The sequence below is a fragment of the Pelobates fuscus genome, chromosome 6 (assembly GCF_036172605.1).
Source record: "Pelobates fuscus isolate aPelFus1 chromosome 6, aPelFus1.pri, whole genome shotgun sequence".
NCBI lineage: Eukaryota > Metazoa > Chordata > Amphibia > Anura > Pelobatidae > Pelobates > Pelobates fuscus.
The window spans coordinates 238570934-238590723 of NC_086322.1; the positions used below are offsets into that span (position 1 = coordinate 238570934).

Here is a 19790-nt window from a genome sequence, read left to right on the forward strand (position 1 = left end):
TCAAAATTCGAACCAGACAATCAAGACACGTGACCTACTAATCATTCCCTAACTACTTCTAAATACGATTCTACATTCACACTCCTGTCATTAGAGTAAGTAGGACCACTGGCTCCTCTTTTTCACATCCATTCGATAAGCACGACATCCAGTAGCAGTACGCCGGAACAAACAATTAGAGGCTCTAGGAATCGGCTATATTATAAAGGAACATTCCCAACGCATGCGTAGCAAGACAACGGATTTTATATAGTGCTATAAGTGTGTTTTTCTGGCATTTCCTTTTGCCCTCTTTTTCAGGCCTACCCTCTACGTCGGTTCCGGCACACCACACCGACTTAATTCCAATCACAAGGTATTTCACTATACGATATTAACCGACCACAAGTTTAAGGCCGTAAGGCCTGTATTTGTGGGAGGAGTTAAGCGTTCCATATAAACGCTACTCCCCCCCCTTCCTACCTGCCATACGCACGCTGTTCACCCCACCCACCTCTCCCTCTTATACAATTCATTCAGGGGGGCCCTCTTTTTCAGGCCTACCCGCTACGTCGGTTCCGGCACACCACACCGACTTAATTCCAATCACAAGGTATTTCACTATACGATATTAACCGACCACAAATATAATAATTCCAGATGCATCACTTAACCATAGTTTGCTTACACCTCAGGTTGCCATGAATCAGAACAGACCTCGTACGCATCTTAGCATCGTTACAAATTCCTTCAGCACTCCTCATCCTGAATATATTCTCTCTGGGCTAAGGGTTCATACTTGCAAACAGCCATTACATGCGCAGCTGTTTTCCTTTCTGTCGTGCTCTTTATGACACTCTGTATGGACCTAATTACCAATGGAACCAAACATGGTAGAAAGAGACACAACACTATAATCAACATGACTCCTGCTACCTATGTCTTGATCCCTCCAAGCTGCTCGTACCTACTTCCAAACCAACTACTAGAATTGTACCCGTTCCAGGCTTAAGTCGGTACATGCGTCAGTTTAGCCATGTGGCTTGTGAGATCAGCCACTGCCTGCCCTTCATCATCTATGTGCAGACAACAGTTGCTGAGATTGAACTTTCCACATACACCTCCTTCTATTTGCACTGGAAGTGAATGGAGGACTTTATCAACAGCCCAACTGGTTTACCTGGTAAGAAGGCTATGTGCTTTACAGAGGAATCCATAATTGCCTAATGGTAGAATGAGGCTTGAATCCCTGTATTAGAATACAATAACACTTCATGGGCATTCAGTTTGGCTGTTAACCAGTTCCCTCACATATTACATCCCTCCTATTGGCAATGAAGCGCGCTGAGGTAGCCAGTGCCACTCATTATCTTCCCAGCTACCTACATTCAAGGATGCTAGCTTCTTTTTATGATTCACATCATAAACCTTAACTCCCGAAGTCTCTCCTGTTTCAATTGGCAACAAGAAGAAGGGTGGTTTGAGCATACCTAATACACATGCCCCTTCCCAGTCCTGTGGTAACTCCGAATAGGCTTTCTTACCACAGATCCAGTACAAATTTGCTGGGTCTTTCCAACTAGATGTAGCAGATAGGTCAAACCACACATCCTTTAAATTGGTATAAATTGCAAACGGATTAGGTGGTTCTGAGACATTTGAAGCTGACCACCAAGTTGTATCTTTTGTACTACCATTATAAGCGTTTTGCCCTAGACAAGTCAATTCTCCTACAGATGTATTAAACATTATTCTTTTCCTTGCTATGCAAACATAACCTATAATGGAGGTCTTTAATCGCTACTCAGATTTACCTCTAACACTTACTTGATAATCAGTTTGAGAAGATATTAACTGTTCAACTGTCTCAGAACCGGAATACATTACCTCCTTTACTTCCCATGGCCATTGGTATCCCATGTTAGTACCTCCACACACATAGCAGTTGGTTACATTAAGACTAGTGATGTACCGAACTGTTCGCCGGCGAATAGTTCCAGGCGAATTTAGCGTGTTCGCGTTCGCCACGGCGGGCGATCATATGCGATGTGCGGTCCGCCCCCTATTAATTTACTAATACTAAGTAAAAATTACTTAGTATTAGTAAATTGTGCCCCTACTCACAATACCGCGAGTAGGGGCATGTCTATTAAACAGTGAGCAGCCTGTGGCTGCTCACTGTTAAAAAAAAAGAAAAAAAAAAGGGTGGGGGACCTAAAAATCACAATAAGAGGGGGACCTATTGTCCCCCCCCCCGGCCCCCACCCCTGAGCGGCGGGTGGGGGCCCTAAAATGAACAATAAGGGGGGGACCTATTGTCCCCCCCGGCCCCAACCCCTGAGCGGCGGGTGGGGGCCCTAAAATGAACAATAAGGAGGGGACCTATTGTCCCCCCCGGCCCCACCCCTGAGCGGCGGGTGGGGGCCCTACAAATAACAATTAGGGGGTGACCTATTGTCCCCCCCGGCCCCCACCCCTGAGTGGCGGGTGGGGGCCCTAGAAATTAACAATAAGGGGGGGACCTATTGTCCCCCCCCGGCCCCCACCCCTGAGCAGCGGGTGGGGGCCCTAAAAATAACAATTAGGGGGACCTATTGTCCCCCCCAGCCCCCACCCCTGAGCGGTGGGTGGGGGCCCTAAAATTAACAATAAGGGGGGGACCTATTGTCCCCCCCCCCCGGCTCCCACCCCTGAGCGGTGGGTGGGGGCCCTAAAATTAACAATAAGGGGGGGGACCTATTGTCCCCCCCCAGACCCCACCCCTGAGCGATGGGTGGGGGCCCTAAATACAAAGGGGGGGTGCCCTTGTTAACCCTTCCCCCCCAAAAAAATGATCTACCTACCCCCCTCACCCTAAAAATAATGAGGGGGGGGACCTTTAACTAAAACCCTGTAAAAAAAAATAGATAAAAACAACTTACCATTTGATGTTTTCTTTCTTCTACAATCTTCTTTTTTCAGCCCCAAAAAAGGCCAAATAAAAAAACATAATAACCGACGCAATAAAAAAAAATAAAAAATAACAAAAACCGACCGCACAAAAAAATAATCCATCTTCACCCATGGAGGGCTCTGCGCAGACTGAGCTCTGCAGGGCGGGGGAAGGCTTATAAAGCCTTGCCACGCCCTGCAATTAGGCTAAGAACACTCTGTCCTCCGCCCCCCGGCCCCCACCCCTGTGTGGCGGGTGGGGGCCATAATGATAATGAGGGGGGGGGCTACTGTCCCCCCCCCACGGCCCCCACCACTGGGCGGCAGGTGGGGGCCATAAAGTTGAGGGGGGGAACTACTGTCCTCCCCCTCTCCGGCCCCCACCCCTGGGCGGCGGGTGGGGGCCATATTGATAATGAGGGGGGGAGCTACTGTCCCCCCCGGCCCCCACCCCTGGGCGGCGGGTGGGGAGCAATAAAGATAATGAGGGGGGGGACCTACTGTCCTCCCCCTCTCCGGCCCCCACCCCTGAGCGGTGGGTGGGGGCCCTAAAAATAAACAATAAGGGGGAGACCTATTGTCCCCCCCCGGCCCCCACCCCTGAGCGGTGGGTGGGGGCCCTAAAATTAACAATAGGGGGGGACCTATTGTCCCCCCCGGCCCCCACCACTGAGCGGTGGGTGGGGGCCCTAAAATTAACAATAAGGGGGGGACATATTGTCCCCCCCGGCCCCCACCCCTGAGCAGTAGGTCTCCTCCCCCCCTTCAACCACTATTGTGGGTATTAAAATTCGCCTGCCTATTGAAGGCTATGGCGGTTCGCACGGTTCGCCGGTTCGCGAACATTTGCGGACGTTCGCGTCCGCCGTTCGCGAACCGAAAATTTTATGTTCGCGACATCACTAATTAAGACTACCAGCAATGCTTTCGGCTAGATCTATAAATACGTTTTTTGCATTATGGGGGATCTTATTTTCCACACTCATCTCCTCATAGAAGGACTGAAAGACCTGATGAGTCTGGGTTGCTACAGTATCGGTCTCTATTCATATAAATAATATTGTCCCAGGATCCAAACCTGTTCCATATATCTGGAACCCAAATAAGTTCCCAAACCTATCTATGAATCGTTCTGGGTCATTGATAAGTATATGGACTGCGTTACACTCCCTAGACTTACAATATGGCTTAGTAGGCAACTTAGTGACGATCATATCCTTATCTACTGTCTGTACACAGGTTGCCCACCCTACACAGGACCAATACGGACAATAATGATATCTTTATTTGGGCACTTTGGATCCATGTATTTGTACTTACTACTGGGGCAAATATATTTATTATTAGACCCATAAGTTCTTTCCCATTTAAGATCACCACATACATTCCACGGTTTCCTACCACCTGATATCGCCTTACATGCATCAAATAGCAGAACACCTGAAGAATGTACGGTTTCTAGTATGGTCTCATTTATTAGGGTCCCCTGTGAGTCTCCATTCCGAAGGGTCAACCAAATTGTACGGGGTTGATACTCTGGACTAAAACACCTAGGTTCTCCTGCTCTTAGATGGCATACACTATAATCTATACTCAAGTATCTACACTTAGATACATGTCCTTTACACTCATATTGTGAATGCCAAATAAGGGTCTGGGAAATATGATTGCCTGTTTTCATAGTCTTAATGCAAACCTCACAGCCTGGTGTGTCGGTACCTCTACCTTCCTGAATAATTAAAAAACACAAATATACACATTATCAAACACATCACTCCTGACATCTTTGTCCTGACTCTTCGACCGTGCGATGGCACCTCAGCTTCCAGGATGTGAGGGCTGCAGGGAATGGAGTCCTTCCTGATCCTCACTTTTCTTCACAGAGGTTTTTCCTCTGGCTTAACGTTGGTAGGAGGTCAGGCTTTATTGTGGCCGTCAAAACACCTACTTGTAGATCTTTTTTGATGTTCCCTTTTAACAATATTCTCTTCGCAAAAAACACTTTTAATCCAACTGGGTCACACACTTCAACCAGATCTTGCAAGGATTCTCTGGATCTATGGTAGCTTGTCAGGAATCTGCCGCTGTTTTTTTTTACCCTAGAGTGATGAATCCACGGAGTCACTTCTACAACCTTTACAACTGTTGGGGTAGATAAAAGAACATAGGGACCTCTCCACTTGGAACCTAATGGAACAGTGTTCCATTCTTTTATCCACACTTGATCCCCTGGATGGTAAGAATGAACAGGTGGATATATGTTCACAGGTAACCTATCTTGCACCTTCATCATAGTTTTACTCAACTCAGCCACCTACAGCCGAGTAATTCCATCATCAAACTGACATAAATCTCCTCCTAACTTACTGAGTATGGAAGGTGGATGCCCATACATAATTTTTCAGCAGTACCCCAGAAACAAAAGAAAGCATCTTTGAGGTCTAGGAAGGTATAGTAGGTTGCCCCACCTGGTATTAAAGCAAGCAGATTATAGGGGATGGGTACCACTGGGTGTATATTGACTACTGCATTATTAACTGCTTTTAGATCTTGTACAGGATGATGCTCATCTGATCCTGGCTTCTGAACAGGTAATAATGGAGTGTTCCAAGGGGAGGTACAGAATTTTAGGATGTCATACTTTACACACTTATCCACATAGGTTTGTATATTTTTCTTAGCCCTCTATAATATATGATACTAACTAAGGCTAACAGGATACGCTCCAAGCTTTAATTCAATGTGTATTGGTGGAATATTGCGAGCAAGTCCTGGAGGATTATTCTCTGTCCATATTCTTGAAATGTCAAATAAGGATTCATCACTCTTAGGGTCTGTATTTGTTATTATAGAGTAGAAGTGCCATTCTTCTTCCCTTTGCACCGATACTGATATTATGCCTGGTGATCTATTAAACTTCAGAGACGTTGAACCGTTGGGTTTAAAAGTTATCTGGGCTTGAAGCTTTGATAATAGATCTGGTCCTAGAAGCTGAACTGGACACTCCAGCATATATAGGAACTGGTGCTTAACAAAATGGCCTCCTAGAATACAAGTATGACTCCTGAGAATTGGTCTAGCAGCGCTTTTCCCAGTAGCTCCTATCATAGTTATAGTCTTCCTGAAGGAGGAGCAACTAGGTTAGTTACCACAGCGTACTCAGCACCAGTGTCAATCATGAAAGAGCTCCTCTTTCCCTCTATTGATACATCGACCATAGGCTGCACTCGGCTAAAGGGGGATGGAGCCCAGTCGGTATCAATAGTCTTCCTGTCACGTTCACATAGAGTTTGAAGGAGCTCAACTGCAGATTTCTGATTAATTAGATGTGAATGTGAGGAGTTGAGGAAATAAAGAGATGACAGTTCACCAGGAAGTTAACTGATACTGTGTCTTTAATATATTTGGTTGAAGAAACACAGGTACTGTATCTTTAAATGGTTCAAGTTTGTTGAGTGGATTCTTAGAATAATTTATACAAATGAATTGAAGCAATAATATGAAGGAAGCAATGTAGATTTAACTTGCAGAGATTCGTTTTAGCTTAATTGATAGAAAACATCTCATATGGAGGTAGAAAGGTAAATGATTAGGAATTACTCCTATAACGATAGGAGGATGTGTGAGCAGGCTGAGCTTGAGCTCAGTAGTCAGGGAAAGTTCGTATAATACAGCGAGGTAACTTAGCTTCCAGAGGAGTTGAAGTTGGTTCCAGAGTGCCTTCCGGAGAGGTTCCGTGGAGAGAGGTCGAGAGGAGTCAAGTGCTAGCCGTGGTCGAGGAAGGAGAAGGAGGTTAGTCGTTTACGAATCCGGTTCGGTACACAGGTAAGTTTGTAGAGAAAAGTTGCAGCCGGTTTAATTCCGCGGTACGCTGTTCATTAATCCAGCGTCTGTTGCCTGGCGCGGTCGCATTATGTAGCGCAATGAGACCGCGTCAGAGGGGGGGTGTGGCTACAGTCCGTCAACCCGGAAGAGACAGGCAGTGCAGGTAACGGCCATGACAGTATCCCCCCTGTAACGAGAACCCACCGGGTGCTATCCACGTGGTTTGGACGGATAACGTTTGTGGAATGCTGCACGCAGCCTATCAGCATGAATCACAGAGGAATCTTCCCATGAATCTTCATCAACTCCATAACCCTTCCATCTAATGAGGTACTGCAGAGAGCCACGATGGATCCTTGAATCAAGAATTTTATGGACCTCGTATTCCTCAGTACCATGTACCAAAATAGGATCAGGAGAAGTGATTACATTCCTTTGAAAAGGATCAGGATGATAGGGCTTGAGCAAGGACACATGAAAGACGGGGTGAAGCTTAAAAGTAGGTGGAAGCTTCAATTTCACAACATTAGAGTTTATGATAGACATTATTTGAAAAGGGCCAAGAAACAGGGAACTCAACTTCTTCGAGGGACGGTTGGTGGAGATGTTTTTTGAGGAGAGCCAGACAAAATCGCCAACTTTGTAAGAAGGGGAAGGTTGTCTTTTAGCATCAAAAAACTTCTTCTGGTTAGAAGATGCCACTTCAAGATTTTCATGTAATTGTCGAAATAAGGAGGACATATGAGAGATTTGATCCGAGACAGTGGGGTTAGATGAAGGAATGATTTGAGAAGGAAATGAGGAGGGATGAAATCCATAATTGGAGAAGAAGGGAGTCATTTTGCTACTTGAATGAACTGAGTTGTTATAAGCAAATTCGGCCATAGGTAACCACGTCATCCAATCATCCTGTAGGTGGAAACAATAACAACGTAAATACTGTTCCAGGCATTGGTTAACTCTTTCAGTTTGCCCGTTGGTTTGAGGATGATAAGCGGAAGATAGTTTACGTTGGATACGAAGGGAAGTATATAATGCATTCCAGAATTTGGAGGTAAACTGGGTTCCGCGGTCCGATATGATTTCATCTGGGAGTCCATGAAGTTTTACAATGTTATCGAGAAATGTTTTTGAAAGTTCCGATGATGAAGGTAACTTCTTCAAAGGAATGAAATGGGACATCTTTGTGAATCGGTCTACTACTACAAAAATGGTAGAATGGTGTTGAGAAGGGGGAAGTTCCACCAGGAAGTCCATAGAGATGGATTGCCAAGGTCTCTCTGGAACTGGTAGGTTCATCAACTGACCAAAGGGTTGATGATGGTCAGATTTGGATCTTTGACAGGTTGAACAGTTTTTCACGTAGGATTTGATGGTGCTGTCCTGACGCGGCCACCAATAATATCTTTTGGATAATTCGAGGGTCTTTTTAATACCTGGATGACCTGCCAGAGGAGAGTCATGAATGAATTCAAGTATTTTATTCCTAAACGGGGGAGGAATGTAAATTCTATCATGAAAATAATAGAGACCGTCCTTCAGTGATAATTTAGTTGATTTAGGAAGGTCAATAGCATCTGGATGAAGACCTTTTATGTCATCTATAAGGGATGTGACAATTCCGATGACTGTATGGGGTTTTCTACTTCAAGTTCTTGATGAATTCTGGAGAGGGCATCCGCCTTTTTGTTCCTTGCCCCAGGTCTAAAAACGATTTGAAAATTAAACCGGGAGAAGAAGAGGTTCCATCTTACTTGCCTAGCAGAGAGAGTTTTGTTGTAGTGAAGATATTCAAGGTTTTTATGGTCAGTATAAACTATTATAGGAGTTTGTGTTCCTTCCAGAAGATGTCTCCAGTTTTCTAAAGCTAATTTTCTGCTTAATAATTCTTTTTCTCCTATAGGGTAATTCTTTTCAGCCGGAGACATGGAACGGGAAAAGAAGGCAACAGGGTGAAGAGGATCTTGAGGAGTTTTGAGTTGGGAAAGGACAGCTCCGAGAGCAGTTTCTGAAGCATCTGTTTCAAGGACATATAGACATGTGGGATCAGGGAGTTGAAGGATAGGAGCAGTTGTAAACCTTCTTTTCAATTCATCGAAAGCCTTTTGGGCCTTTTCGTTCCAATTGAAAGCATGTTTTTTGCTGTTAAGTGAATTGAGTGAATGAGTTACATCAGAGTAATTTTTAATGAACTTCCTGTAGAAGTTAGCAAAGCCCAAGAACCGTTGTAATTCCTTTGCGTTAGAAGGAATGGGCCAGTTGAGGATACAACTGATTTTTGAGTTATGCATTCCAATTGAATGAGGAGTGATAACGTAACCTAAGAAGGTTATTTCGTTGACATTAAAGAGACATTTTTCTGGTTTAGCGTATAATTTATGAGTTCGAAGTCTGGATAACACCCATCTCACGTGTTATTTGTGTTCTTCAGGTGTATTGGAGTATATAAGAATGTCATCTAAGTAAATGATAACACAGACGTCCAGAAGATCCCTGAAGATGTCATTTATGAAATGTTGAAAGGTGGCAGGGGCATTGCAGAGGCCAAAAGGCATCACAAGATACTCGTAGAGACCATATCTAGTTCTGAAGGCAGTTTTCCATTCATCGTTGGCTTTGATTCTAACGAGATTGTATGCCCCACGGAGGTCAAGCTTAGTATAGATAGTGGCTGTTTTTAACCTTTCAATTAGCTCGTTTATCAGGGGAAGATGATAGCGATTTTTGACTGTTATCTTATTTAAAGCTCTGTAATCAATGATGGGACGGATGGTCTGCTCCTTATTCCTCACAAAAAACATACTGGAGGCAGCAGGTGAGCTGGAAGGTCTAATGAACCCCTTACGGAGGTTTTCCTCCAAGTATTCCTTGAGGATTTTTAATTCAGATTCAGAGAGAGGGTATATGTGCCCAAAAGGTATGGGGGCACCAGGTATGAGGTCGATAGGGCAGTCGTAGGGACGATGAGGTGGAAGTGTCTCAGCTTCCTTTTTACTGAATACATCAGAGAACTCTGAATAGCAAGAAGGTATAGATGGTTCTTCGATAGTTTGGAGGAGTGGAATATGTTGTAAGCACGTTTCCTTACAGTACACGGAGTTAAAAGCGAGAGAAAAGGGAGACCAGGTAATTTGAGGGTTGTGGTCCCTTAGCCAATTGATTCCTAGGATGACCGGATAAAGGGGAGAAGAGATAACATCGAAAATGAGGTATTCGGTATGAGTGTTAAGTGAAGTTGTTCGTATAGGAATAGTTTCTTTTGTGATAGGACCCGAGGCTATGAGGGAGCCATCAATTACTCTGACAGAGACAGAAGTGCTTTTACGGACACAAGGAATTTTATTTTTGATTACAAAGGATGAATCGATGAACACTCCGTTAGCCCCAGAGTCAACAATGGCTTCAGTCGTTATTCTTTCTTTGTCCCACTGTAATATGAGAGAAATGGAGAAAAATTGAGTGGATGATTTAGGAGGGAGTGCACTCAGTATAGAAGTGGTATGAGCATGCTTACCACTCCGTGGTCTTTTCAATAGAGGGCAGTCTGGGATTAAGTGGTCTTGTGAGGCACAGTACATGCAAAGGTTAAGTAGTCGTCTTCTGGATTTTTCTTCTAGTGTGAGAGGACTTCTTATAGTGCCAATTTCCATAGGTTCGTTAGGCAATGAAGGGTTTTCAGCTGGTTTTGGAGGAGCAGCTGGTTTCCTAATTGATGAACCTGAGAGAGCTCTTTCAGCCTTTCTTTCCCTAAGCCGTCTGTCAATACTGATAGTTGAATAAGAGCGTTTAATGTAGCAGGGAGTTCAGTTCGAGAAAGTTCATCTTTTACTCCTTCGGATAACCCAATTCGAAATTGGTTGCGCAGGGTTATATCGTTCCATTGAGTTTCTATTGCCCATCTCTTGAACTCAGCTATGTAATCCTCAACAGGTCTATGCTTTTGCTGGAGGGTTCGGATGGTTAGATCAGCTGTAGACTGTTTATTAGGATCTTCGTAAAGGAGAGACATAGCTTCAAAGAACTCGTCCAATGAGTCTAAGATGGGATCATCATTTTCCAAGAAGGAGTGGGCCCAGGCCATAGGTTCACCTCTTAGGAAGGAGATAACTGAACAAACCTTAGATCTTTCAGTGGGATAAGATCGGGGTTTTAGAGCAATCAACAGTTTGCAGGAGTTTAGGAACTCCCTGTATTTTGATCTATCTCCAGAAAACTTCTCCGGATTACAGACAGCAGGTTCACTGGCTGAGTGCATAACAGCATGAGGAGTGTGGGTTTGTAAGTCTCTGACATAAGTAAGAATCCGTTCATTTGTAACCTGGAGATCTTGCATGCCTTGAGTAAGGGTATCGACTCTTTGATTCAGCATCGTCAATTTTGAATCGAAATCTGCTGGATCCATTACAAGGCTGGATTAATCTGTCACGTTCACATAGAGTTTGAAGGAGCTCAACTGCAGATTTCTGATTAATTAAATGTGAATGTGAGGAGTTGAGGAAATAAAGAGATGACAGTTCACCAGGAAGTTAACTGATACTGTGTCTTTAATATATTTGGTTGAAGAAACACAGGTACTGTATCTTTAAATGGTTCAAGTTTGTTGAGTGGATTCTTAGAATAATTTATACAAATGAATTGAAGCAATAATATGAAGGAAGCAATGTAGATTTAACTTGCAGAGATTCGTTTTAGCTTAATTGATAGAAAACATCTCATATGGAGGTAGAAAGGTAAATGATTAGGAATTACTCCTATAACGATAGGAGGATGTGTGAGCAGGCTGAGCTTGAGCTCAGTAGTCAGGGAAAGTTCGTATAATACAGCGAGGTAACTTAGCTTCCAGAGGAGTTGAAGTTGGTTCCAGAGTGCCTTCCGGAGAGGTTCCGTGGAGAGAGGTCGAGAGGAGTCAAGTGCTAGCCGTGGTCGAGGAAGGAGAAGGAGGTTAGTCGTTTACGAATCCGGTTCGGTACACAGGTAAGTTTGTAGAGAAAAGTTGCAGCCGGTTTAATTCCGCGGTACGCTGTTCATTAATCCAGCATCTGTTGCCTGGCGCGGTCGCATTATGTAGCGCAATGAGACCGCGTCAGAGGGGGGGTGTGGCTACAGTCCGTCAACCCGGAAGAGACAGGCAGTGCAGGTAACGGCCATGACACTTCCATGACAGTGTCAGCCAGACCAACAAAATCTCTATCTTCTCTATCCCTTAATCTCTGGGTAGGGGAATAGTATCTACTTCCCTGAACACCTCCTCTGTTACTACTGTCATTCCCTCCAAGACTTTCTCTATAGCCACCTCTGTAACCATCTTGTAACCTTCTCTCTTGTCTTATCTATAACTTGCTTTATATTCCCTCTGTGGGCAGTCACTTTTCCAATATCCTTCCTCTCTACAATACGCCCAGTGATTCCTACTTCCTCCCTTACTCAGCCTATTCTCAACTCCTCTATTCACCTCCCTTCCCTGTCTCTCTACACTTATGATAGCTACAGCTAGCATATCCGCCTTCATCCTCATTTTACGTTCTTCCTCCTCCTTTGTTTCAATCTCCCTGTTCATATACACCTGACTTGCAATTTCCATTAACTGTGATATGGACATTCCTACAAATACCTTTAACGTTAGCAATTTTCTTTTGATATCACCTTGGGTCTGGCTGAGAAATGCTGAGTTGTTCATTCGAGAGTTCTCAGGGGCCTCTGGATTAAAAGGAGTATATAATCTATATGACTCCAGCAATCTCTGATAGAAAGCACTAGGTGACTCGTCGGCTTTCGTAAAGGAATTATGGGTCTTCCAATTAAACAGATCAGTCATGGTAAAAGGGACATAAACAAATACAGGGTCTGCCAACTGTAATTGACCATTAATATCAATGTGTGGTGGACCAGGGGTAAGCTGCAGTGGCATTTGTAAATGTCAAAGTTGGAGGGCACCGGTCATTTGTCAGGTTAGGGTGGGACTTAGATAGGGTTGTTTAGTCATAGGTTCCGGTCGGGGAGTGGTGAGGTAGGTGGAAATGGATAAATTAATTTTACTGGTCAGTAACTCGGTTAACAAAATGTTTCGGACAGGGCTAGGAGGAGCCTGACCAGTAACCAAAAATGGTAAAAGTGTATTCCAGCGTCCTATACCATTGACCATTTCATCCAGTTATATTTCAAAACTAATTTACTGTTACTAAAGGCACACAAGGCTCAGTAATTATAGTGTTATGTCAGTGGTTATGGTGTTTTCAGTGGTTATGGTATTATCAGTGGTTATGGTGTTTTCAGTGATTATGGTATTGACAGTGGTTATGGTGTTTTCAGTGGACTCGGTTACTGTTATTAAGAATTATCCTCACTATTTTGACTGCTAATAATAAAACTGAACAATAATAAAAAAACACTAAAATCCCCTTCCACCAAAAAGGGCCTCAGGGTACAAAGAACCAGTTGGGGGGGTAGGTAGACATACAGGTGGACATACCAGCTGCACCAGTTCTTGCTAAAGAATTTAGTTGAGGGATGGTCAGATGGGTCAGATTCCATTGGGGATGGACAAACCAGTTTTGGTAACCATCTAGTAACACAAACGGTTTAACAGTCAAAATATGGAAACTGGTCAAAGGAATTCAAGCATAATAGATACAGCCACATGTACACGCTGCACTAGATTTAAATCAAGACAGATTACCACAGAGGCCATTCTCTACTACATAAGGTAGTCAGGTGATTTGGAGCCAATTTAACCCCAAAATCACACACATTATATCCCTTTTTAAAGTTATTTAGCATACATTCTAAGGGATTATTAATTTTTGAATCCGACGCCCCCATACTTAGCAACGGAGCATCTAATTCAAAGAAACACAACAAACACACCTCCAACAGTCACACTCGTTTCCTTGGCAACAGCACCATGTGGCACAGTTACTAGGTCAAACTCATACAACAAAACACTCAGGGAATTCCCGTACACACACAGCTGTTACACCAGTCATTAAATAACTAATACTGTGCCCTTTGGCGAAACTATACAGTCACCCACGCTATAATTCCCTATATCTGAATTACCCGTCTATACCATACCCCAGTAACATCGTCTTTACAAACAGTAGTTATAGTACGGTTAGCATTGGTTAGAGTACAATTTAAAGTCACAGTTCAATTAGTAGTGGTTATGGTGTTAAACATACAACATAGACGACAGTTATTAGTAGTTATTTACAATATCAGTAGTTATTATACATGGTTATGGTACCGTGCGCTATAATACAGTTACACACTATTCACACTCTCGCTAGACGGCAGAGCACACGCTATCTGGCAAGATATACACTCTAGTACAACAATCTTTAACACATTTACAATTCCCAACTAATGTATTGGCCAGTACCTTGATGGACTACCTAAAACAATTTACATCCGTTTTGGTTAGCCACGCTGCCCAAGCACCACATATAGTGAACTAGAGGGCGGAATTTACACAGAACCCTCTTAGTCTATATACTCTATCAAAAATCTAGTAGGTTCCAAATTTACACGCCTTCCCACTTAGCCAAGATAGGTTGAGATCTAGCGGACCGAATTTACACAGACGCCGCTTAGTCTCCCGGTCCCTCCGACCTAGCGAACATAATATACACCCTAGAACGCTAGTCTAGACAAGACACCGGTGTCCGGCTTGGGCTATTTACACAGAACCCAGCCTGACTCCAAACCAAAATTAAACGGGCTGACTACATGGCGTTTAATTGAGCGGTGCGCCTTCGCTCCTTCCCTCTACTAAGGGGGCAGATTCCATACACAAATAACCCCTTATGGGCCTACCGCACAATCGATATCCAATACCCCTAGTGGGTCCACCGTCTAAAACAGTAGTCGTCTTACCTCCTCGTTCCTGAACCTTGGTTCACACTCATCGACGGGGGCACCCCAGCACTTACTACGTAGAGGCTGATGATCTCCTGGACAACAGACCAGTGGTGCCGAGACGAAAGGAGGTCCACGCAGAAGTTAAGGGGTGCAGCCGTAGGGAGCGTGGGCAAAGATAGACCGTCTCACGCCTCTGCTTCTTAGCCACCGTTAACGATGAGCTTCCCGGCCAATTGCACCAAATGATACCGGAGAAACTGACGGAAGCCAAGCACAGAGAAGTGGACACAGGTTTCTTCAGGAAGGAAGAGATTCTTTATTCGATTCACCGACCGGGGCTCAGAGGGACTAATGTCACCAACATACAACAAGATCTGAGCCCAGAACTGACTGTGTAAATGCATGATATAGACATATAGCTCCTCCTATAGTTAACTCTACCCACATATACTCTTTACCCAATCAGCTGAACAAAGCCTAACTTCCCTTACCTGTTAGACCACATGGCTCACCCAGAACAATGGAGGAGGGGAAGTGTTTTCAGTTTCTGCATCCCTGCACTTGCTCAGTACATTGTTGATTGTTTCTTAGCTACGTGTAACTGACTAACTGATACACCAACATTTACACATATGCCACGTGGAAATCTCGGCCTACTAAATTTAATTTCTACCGAGCTTCCACCACACTTCTTGTCTCTGTACTTAACTGCCAACAGCTCCTCTTGGCGCAGAGCTGAGGTCTCCCCCCTTCGTAGCCGGGTGCGTGCAAGTTGTCCTGGGAAACCTGTGCTGTTCTTTTTAATTGTGCCACAAGCTACTGTATCAAAACAGTACAGTAGCTTGAACAAAGGGACACTTGTATAAAAATTGTCAGTATACAAGTGGTACCCTTTGTTCATCAGGGGGAATATCAGGTCCCAGACAATCCTGACACTGGTTCCCATATGTTCTGGGCAACCTGGAGGGTCAAGGTGGCTATTCTTTCCCTCGTACACCAGAAGGGCCTGAGTATACCCAGTCTCGCTATCACAGAGCTTATACATCTTTACACCATACCTAGAGCGCTTGGAAGGAACATACTGTTTGAATCCCAGCCTTCCCTTATACTTCATCAGGGATTCATCCACGCATATATTCCTTCCAGGTGTATAAGCCTCTGCAAACCTGGCAGCAAAGTGGGTAATCAAGGGGCAGATTTTATACAGCCTATCAAACTGAGGATGCTCCCTAGGGGGACACAGGCTGTTTTCGCTGAAGTGCATGAAATGCAGAATCATTTTCTACCTCTTCCTCGACATACATTGGGAGTAAATGGGGGTAGAGCAGATGGGGCTACTCCTCCAGTAGGAGCGGATGGAGGGCTTCTTTATGATGCCCATCAGCATAGTCAATGCCCAGAATCTTTTAAATTCTGGCACAGTGTATATCTTTGCCAAAAAAGAGTCCGGATTTGTAGCTCAGAATTGATGGGCATATAAATTAGTTTGGGCGACAATGTTCCCCAATACAGGGATCCTTAGGACAGGTGTCAATCCATATCTGCCAAGTGACCCTATGTAGGGGGAGCAGTCTCTATTCTGCTCTGTGTCAGTGTGTATCAGGGATCCTTAGGACAGGTGTCAATCCATATCTGCCAAGTGACCCTATGTAGGGGGAAAAGTCTATATTCTGCTCTGTGTCAGTGTGTATCAGGGGCTTTGAGGACAGGTGTCAATCCATATCTGCCAAATGACCCTATGTAGGGGTAACAGTCTCTATTCTGCTCTGTGTCAGTGTGTGTCATGGTCTCTGAGGACAGGTGTCAATCCATACCTGCCAAGTGACCCTATGTAGGGGGAACAGTCCCTATTCTGCTTTGTGTCAGTGTGTATCATGGTCTCTGAGGACAGGTGTCAATCCATATATGCCAAGTGACCCTATGTAGGGGGAACAGTATCTATTCTGCTCTGTGTCAGTGTGTATCAGGGATCCTTAGGACAGGTGTCAATCCATATCTGTCAAGTGACCCTATGTAGGGGGAACAGTCCCTATTCTGCTCTGTGTGAGGAGGAGGAACGGGAAATGAGTAGCTCAGCATCCAACCTTGTGCAAATGGGGTCTTTCATGCTGTCGTGCCTGTTGAGGGACCCTCGTATAAAAAGGCTGAAGGAGAACGACCTGTGCTGGGTGTCCACGCTACTAGACCCCCGGTATAAGCAGACAGTGGCGGAAATGTTACCGAATTACAAGTCGGAAAGGATGCAGCATTTGCAAAATAAATTAAAAAGTATGCTTTACACAGCGTATAAGGGTGATGTCACAGCACAACGGGAATCTAACAGGGGAAGAGGTGAAAGTCATCCTCCTCCTCCCACGACCACGCCATATCTGCCAAGTGACCCTATGTAGGGGGAACAGTCTCTATTCTGCTCTGTGTCAGTGTGTATCATGGTCTCTGAGGACAGGTGTCAATCCATATCTGCCAAGTGACCCTATGTAGGGGTGACAGTCTCTATTCTGCTCTGTGTCAGTGTGTATCATGGTCTCTGAGGACAGGTGTCAATCCATATGTCAAGGTGTCAATCCATATGTCAAGGCGCCAATATGTCATATGTCAGGTGTCAATCCATATCCATTGTGATTTAGGAATGTTAGGTGATTTCTGCCCTTTATGGATTAAAACCAGACTCTGCATCAACTGTGTAATTTTCCATGGGAGTTTTGCCATGGATCCCCCTCCGGCATGCCACAGTCCAGGTGTTAGTCCCCTTGAAACAACTTTTCCATCACTTTTGTGGCCAGAAAGAGTCCCTGTGGGTTTTAAAATTCGCCTGCCCATTGAGGTCAATGGCGGTTCGCCCGGTTCGCGAACGTTTGCGGAAGTTCCCGTTCGCGAACCGAAAATTTTGTGTTCGCGACATCACTACTTTATAGGAACACTCAAAACAAATAAAGTACTTGAGCACCACAGCCTTTCATGATAGCCAGTCATATTTTGTGGCCGAAAACCCCCTGGCTGTCAGACAGTAAGAGAGGTTTTCTTTCACTTACCTTAGGTGTACAGAGTCAAAAGAAACAGCAGTAGTGCTAAGCTAGAGAGTGCTTGCCACCTCCCTTCTCAAGGAGTTGTACTACAGCTCATTGAGAGGCAGAGGATATATGTGATCGCACACATGTCTCCAGCACAGAGGCTTCTCAATGATCTAATATATATATATATATACCATGAATGATATTATATTATACTATGTTGTCACTTACTTGAAGTTTGGATTAACATTGACATGATGTGTCCTCTCGACTGTGCGAAAGTCACTTCCCCAGGCCACAGCTGCATCACAACCCTTGCAGTGCAGCAATACATCATCCGGATTGAACAAGTTCTTCAACTCAGTCTTTTTCTGGTTCTTTACTTTGCGTTCAATAAGAGATTGCTTCTGCAGTTCTTTAACCTATATTTGAATACCAAAACAAACACTTAAAAAATTAAACAAACTGTGTTTGAATAGTGAAAGCTTTCTATGAAGTATTAACCTCATAAAGCCATAGGCAACTGTCCAACTCCAAAACAAAAATAAAGCCTCAAGTTTTAACTATTAAAGACCCACTCCACTGCAAGTTAAATGAATAAAAACATAAAATTCACTATGTAGTAGATATACCCACAATGAAAACATATATGTCGAGGCGGAGCTTAGCGGTCAAAGCAGACGGTCGCAAGGTTGCGGGGCTCCCGACAATTGAGCCAACAACCCTATATACGAGCGAGCAAACACAACCCAAACCCGCTCCAGATACCCCTCGAGACCCACACCACCTCATTGGGTCGGAAAACTAAAAAAGCGAAAGCTGACAAACCCCGGCAGAGCATGGATATCGGGGCGTTATGGTGGCAAGCACAGGCCGCAACCGGAGCGCACATGGCGGCCATGCATGGCGGGTGCTCCGATTTTTCGGATGGGACCTCTGAGGAAGAGGATGGGTCCCCCCACAGCCCCAGACCGTACAGGTACAAGCGAAGGTAAAGGCACAACCGCCCGTGAAAGCCCCCACCCCAGTGACCATGGAGGCTATAGGGGAACTCATGGCAGACCACCACAGAAAAATAGCTGCAGACGTGGCCCTGCTTAGAGAGGATCTTAAACTCATCACAGTCAGGCTAGGAGCAGTGGAAGGCACTACCAATAGCCACACAACCCAGATTGCAGAACTACAAACGGTGATACTTAGCCTAAAGCAGCAAACCCTGCTCCACGAGCAACAACTCGCCTCCCAAGAGGATAAACTCCGCCGCAACAACCTAAAACTTAGGGGAGTCCTGGACTCCGTCCCAGAGGCGGAACTACCACATCTGGTCAGAAGACTCCTCACCACACTGGTGACCCCGAAAACGGCCAAAGCAATCACCCTCGATGGTATATTCCGCTTACTGAGGTCAGCGAGGGCCCCTCCAGCCGCCACAGGGGACCTCATAGTCCGGTTCCAGTCCCTCAGCGACAAGCAGGCAATATTGGCAGCTGTTAGAGGTCAACCAACACTCACCTTTGAGGGGATGTCTTTATCCTTCTTCTCTGATCTCTCAGGGGGGACATTGGCGTGGAGGAGATCCCTGGGCCCATTCACATCCCTCCTCCGACTACACCAACTCCGGTACCGCTGGGGACCAGGGCGCGCCCTTCAGATAGAACGTGGAGGCAGCACTCACATAGCAGGAGGCCACAGAGACATTAGGAATATTGAACCTCCCCACGACAGCGTTCGCCACAGAGACAGACGCAGCCGGCCCCACGCGTCCACTAGAGAGGATTGCGGCCGCCGCACCGGAGTTTGTCCCTCGGCGGCTCCCCGCTAACCCATATGCAGCAGCTACTACATGAACTGAGGCTCGGTAATGTTGGACTCACCTCAGGGCATACCATCCCCCCAGCGTCGACCACTCGCATATGACTTTACAAATGTTTAAGATAACAACATTTAACGTGTTGATCCCGCATTAAGGATATGGTTAATTATTTATTTATTTATTTATATTTTTTTTCTCCCTCCTTTTCTTCTCTGTTTTACTTGATTTGTTGTTGCATGATAGTCTAGACAGGAGCAGCACACCCCACCCACACACCCCCCATGACCAGGTACTGCGGCTGTATGGACAGCATTACTAGTGTAACACGCACCACTCTAACGACGGACACGTCCAGGACACACTCCGCAATGCAA

General features: G+C 45.0%; 1 protein-coding gene across 1 annotated transcript in view; it reads right to left on the reverse strand.

The window, feature by feature from the left end:
• DHX58 (DExH-box helicase 58) overlaps nt 1-19790 on the reverse strand; it is a 589427-nt gene that overhangs the window by 43216 nt on the left and 526421 nt on the right. Inside the window, exon 11 of the mRNA XM_063458906.1 lies at nt 17835-18025. Coding sequence (XP_063314976.1) covers nt 17835-18025 — 191 coding nt within the window. The remainder of the gene's footprint in view (nt 1-17834; nt 18026-19790) is intronic.